This window comes from Cariama cristata, unplaced genomic scaffold (genome assembly GCF_000690535.1).
Source record: "Cariama cristata isolate BGI_N322 unplaced genomic scaffold, ASM69053v1 scaffold23895, whole genome shotgun sequence".
NCBI lineage: Eukaryota > Metazoa > Chordata > Aves > Cariamiformes > Cariamidae > Cariama > Cariama cristata.
The window spans coordinates 226-4,341 of NW_009619525.1; the positions used below are offsets into that span (position 1 = coordinate 226).

A 4,116-nucleotide genomic window follows, 5' to 3' on the forward strand; every position below is an offset into this window, starting at 1 on the left:
ACTCGCCCCGGGCTACCCTTCCCCATCTCCGCCCTTGCTCCTCTGTCCCCAGGGCAGATCCCGCTGAAGGGAGCAAAGTGGCCCTGCTGTCACCTCGGGGCAGCAGGGAGAGGAGGTGAAGCCCAGCACAACAGCCAGGTTTCTTCAGCAAAAGGCCCAAAAAGGAAAAGCTGGAGTTGCCTGTGAGCTGTGGAACATCACCGGGGTGCTGGTGAACCTCAGCACAGCCCCAAGGCAGAGCCGTGACAGCTCTGCCTTGCAGCTCGGCCAAACATCAGCGATCCCCGCTAACGCTTTGGTTGTCACAGCCCAGCAGCAGGCAGCTGCCTGTCCGAGAGCCAGCAACGTGGCCGACTCAATCTACCCCCATGAGGACAACTGCCAGTGGCATTCGCCCTGATGGATGGAGGCCTGACAAGCTGTAGCTTCACAGCCCATGGGGATGGATTTCACACGCTGAACACTCCGAGACTGTTTTTAAAGAGAAGCTGAGAACTGGGATTATTTTATTGCTTGTTTTCCTGCCCTATGTGGAGGGCGCAGCAGCCTCCTTGCGAGGACGGACACAGCCATCCCTTGGGTAGTGTGTGAGGATGCCACCTCCTCAGTTTGACAGAGATGAAGTGTGGTAGGACACTTTCTTCAGGGTCTCCAGGAAGAACTGCTCATCCTCTAAGAAACTGCGGTCCTGAGAAGAGAGGGATGGATAGGATAGATATCAGTGTGCTACAGAAACAGGGTCACAGTGCAGGGTGTCGCTCATGAGTGAGGGAAGTACCCCAAACCCTCCTTCATGCAGTGATCAGTGGGCAGGCACCCATCCATGGTAACCCCTGGGGTGCATGGGCTTCCCCCCAGAGCCCATAAACTCATGCTCTGAGCAAGACCCACAGAGGAAGCCTCAAAGAGCATCCTGGCCTGGGGAAGGACCCAACAGGGAAGCAGGGGGTGACAGGTGAGGACGGGGACATCACAAAGCCAGAGTCCAGCAGAACGGGCTTCTCCCACCCAGGGATGGGGTGAGGAGAGGGGCAACCCCATCGAGCCAAGGACGTTATCGATGAAGCTGAGACAAGCTGTGAGGATCCACCTGTGCTCGCTTCTGGTATCACTCCTCTAGGTGCCCATGGCTTCTGCAAACCCACCCACCCCAGCGGCTCAGTAACGATCTTAGGAGACACCCCACCCTGTCGCTATCAGGCTTCACCCAGCTGGTTCAAAACCCCTTCCAGCTCTGGTCTCCCACGGCCTCACCTGCTGGGCCCTGTGCTTCAGCAGCAGCAGCTTGGTGTAGAGCTCAGTGGCATTCGCCATGGCCAGGGTTTCCCTGCTACCCTCCAGGCTGTGCCAAGAGAGCACCCTGACAGGAGGCGGAAAGCCTGGAAAAAGATCCTGACTGTGTGGTGCTGCCGCCGTTAGAGGAACTGCAGATGGAGACAACAGAGCATTCATTTTTTTGCTGCCTGCACGTCCCTGCAGCAGAGTCCCCCCCAACCTTCCAGTGTAAATGAGCTTTAACTCACTTACCTCTCCCTTCCTGCCCCCTCTAACCCCTCCTGGCACTGGCCTGGCTCAGATCTGCTGAGCTCCTTCAGAGGACGAGGAGGCCAACTCACATCTGAGGTTTATATACAAGGAAACTAAAACAGCCCCCAGGCACATCCCAAGCCTCCTGAGAAGTGGAATACAAGTGCAGCTGCCCCCCAGCATGTCCCTTGCCATCAGCAGCATGCAGGAAGCCTTACACAGCGTGCTGGAGAGGCCTTTCGTAGGGGCACCGAGGTCCTGGTCTGTGCTCAGTGGCATCACACGGTTCTTGGGCAGCTCCTCACATAGCTGTTCGAGCTGTCTCTTCTGGTAAGCCACACTCAGCCGCTCCTGCCCCGTCCCCGGGAGAGACTGTTGGCAAAGGTTCAGGCCCTCGGGACAGCAGCGCCAGCCCGAGAAGGGAATCAAGGGGGTATTTGCCTGGTGCAGACGCTGTTCCTGCTGCTTCAGCTGCTCCACCTGCTGCTGTATGACCTGCAGCCTCTTCTGGTGCTCAGACTCTATCCTGCATGCCTCCCGCAAGGCTCGCTCCCCTTCCTCATACTTCTGGGATGAGAGCTGCAAGGCAGAGTGGCTGGGAAGGCTGGGGACAGGGACTCTCGCTGCCCTCGGGCAGGGCTCCTTTGTGCATCCCCTTATTCCCCTCCCAGGACAGGACTATGATTCATGACTTTGGGAGAGGGGTGAAACACCAGCTTTGCTGCTGGCCTGCATACAGCTGTGAATTGCAGTGCAGATGCTCCACTTACCTTGATCATGTTTTTAACCTCCTCCTCCCGCTGCTGGATGCGCAGCACAGCCCCATTCATCTTCACCTTCTCCTTCTCCAGCCTCAGCTCCTGCAAGGCCTCATCCAGCAGCTCCCTGTCCCTTGCCAGCTGCTCCTCCTTAGCTTTCAGCTCACGGCCCCGGATCTTCAGCTCTGCCTGCTCCTAAAATGGGCACGGGGGAAACCGATGCATTACGTGCCCTGTCCTGGACACTGTCTCATGTCTTCCTAAGTGATGGGAGAGATCTGCCCCTGTTGATCTCCTCATGTGTGCCAGTCTGGGGTGCAGAGCAACACTACCAGGTGCTCCAGCAGTGCCCTGATCCACCCACGCTTTGGGGACCAGGGCTGGCAGAGCTGGGATTGTACAGACACACGCACACACTCTCCTTCCCGAGAAAGGATGGAGCCCCTCACCATGTTGCACAACCTAAAACATGCTCAAGACACAGCAATTTGTCAGCAGTGGAAATACCCAGCCTGAATGGTTATTTTCCACCCTGGTAGTCCTTAAAAATGCAGCTCTGCCGCACTGTCTGTGCCACATATCCCCTCTGGACAGCCCTAGGGCAGAGCAGAACTGGCTCTGGACATGTCCCCATGGCACGGGGAGGTTTTGCCTAACACCATGGGGGTTTCCTCTCACCAGACTTACAACAGAGGTGGCTGCCCCTGGTCTGGCTGCCCAAACTCCTCACAGGTAAAGAGGAGAGACAGAGTTTACTGATGTTTGATGTTTCAAGTCAACATCTAAAACAGGCTGGATTCTCACCACCCCGAGTGACATCTCTGTCTTAAACACTTGAAGGCAGCTCTGAACGTCTCCCCTGTGGGCAGGACCCATCCGTGAGCCTGTCAGGCGGTGTTGGAGGCCACGGGAAGGGGCTCTGCTGCGGTACCTTGGCCAGGCTCATGATGGTGTCCTCTCTCTGGGAGTCCATCTGCAGAGCTCGGTCCATGTCATGCTCCATCCGCTCCTTGCTCAGCCGCTGCTGGGTGTGAAATTCAGCCCACTCGGCCGTCAGCTTCCGTCGCTCCTCCACACACTTCTGCATTACCAACTTCTGCTCCTCCAGCAAAGCGCTCTGGAGAGCATCACAAGAGAGGGTAAGAGAAAGCACTAAGTCCCATTTGCCGTAGGATTTTTCTTCTTTGACTCATCTCTGTCACTAAACCCCACGGAACATTTAGAGGCAGGTTCAAGCCCGTGGTGCCTGGTGTGAACCCTGCACGGAGAGCTCTGGCCCCACATTCCTCGAGAACCAGTGTGCATCGTGCACACACACAGCAGCCTCTTGCATCCACTTGCCAGAGAGTTGTTCTGATTGCGATTTACCATGCGACTGGGTGTGGGATTGAGGAGGCAGAGAGTAGAAAGGACGCTGCAGCCCACCACCCAGCCCCTTCCTCCACCACACACTGCAGTGCAGCCCCGGTCAGATTCACAGGACATGTGAAAAGCACCTGGAGATGTCTGCCCCACCTCACCTTTGCCCTCTCTAGCTCTGCTCGCTCTATGGAAAGCCGCTGGGTCATGACTTGCCGCTGCTCCTCCAGCGAGTGCTGCAGCGATTCCACTTTGGATTGCTCCGTCGTTGCCCTCCATCGCTCCTGGATTCGGACATAGAGGAGAAAGAGATGCCATTCACAGGCTCCAGGCCAGGGACCACCAGTGGGCAAGACATATGTGCCATACCCAGACAGGAGGGCTGACCTGCATGGGCTCACCTGCTCCAGCAGCTGAGTCTGCTCACTCAGCCTGGCCTCCATTTTAGTGATCACCTCCCGGAGTCGGCTCC

At 57.0% G+C, this 4,116-nt stretch overlaps 1 protein-coding gene across 1 annotated transcript in view; it reads right to left on the bottom strand.

Annotated features, from left to right (window-relative positions):
• Positions 1-604: 604 nt before the first annotated feature.
• Positions 605-4,116, bottom strand: part of FBF1 (Fas (TNFRSF6) binding factor 1) — a gene marked incomplete at its 5' end in the record, with an annotated part of 14,532 nt that continues 11,020 nt past the window's right edge. The window contains 8 exons of the mRNA XM_009701295.1: positions 605-688; positions 1,255-1,379; positions 1,746-1,878; positions 1,969-2,106; positions 2,298-2,480; positions 3,217-3,402; positions 3,806-3,928; positions 4,046-4,116. Of these exons, the coding sequence (XP_009699597.1) occupies positions 605-688; positions 1,255-1,379; positions 1,746-1,878; positions 1,969-2,106; positions 2,298-2,480; positions 3,217-3,402; positions 3,806-3,928; positions 4,046-4,116 (1,043 nt within the window). The remainder of the gene's footprint in view (positions 689-1,254; positions 1,380-1,745; positions 1,879-1,968; positions 2,107-2,297; positions 2,481-3,216; positions 3,403-3,805; positions 3,929-4,045) is intronic.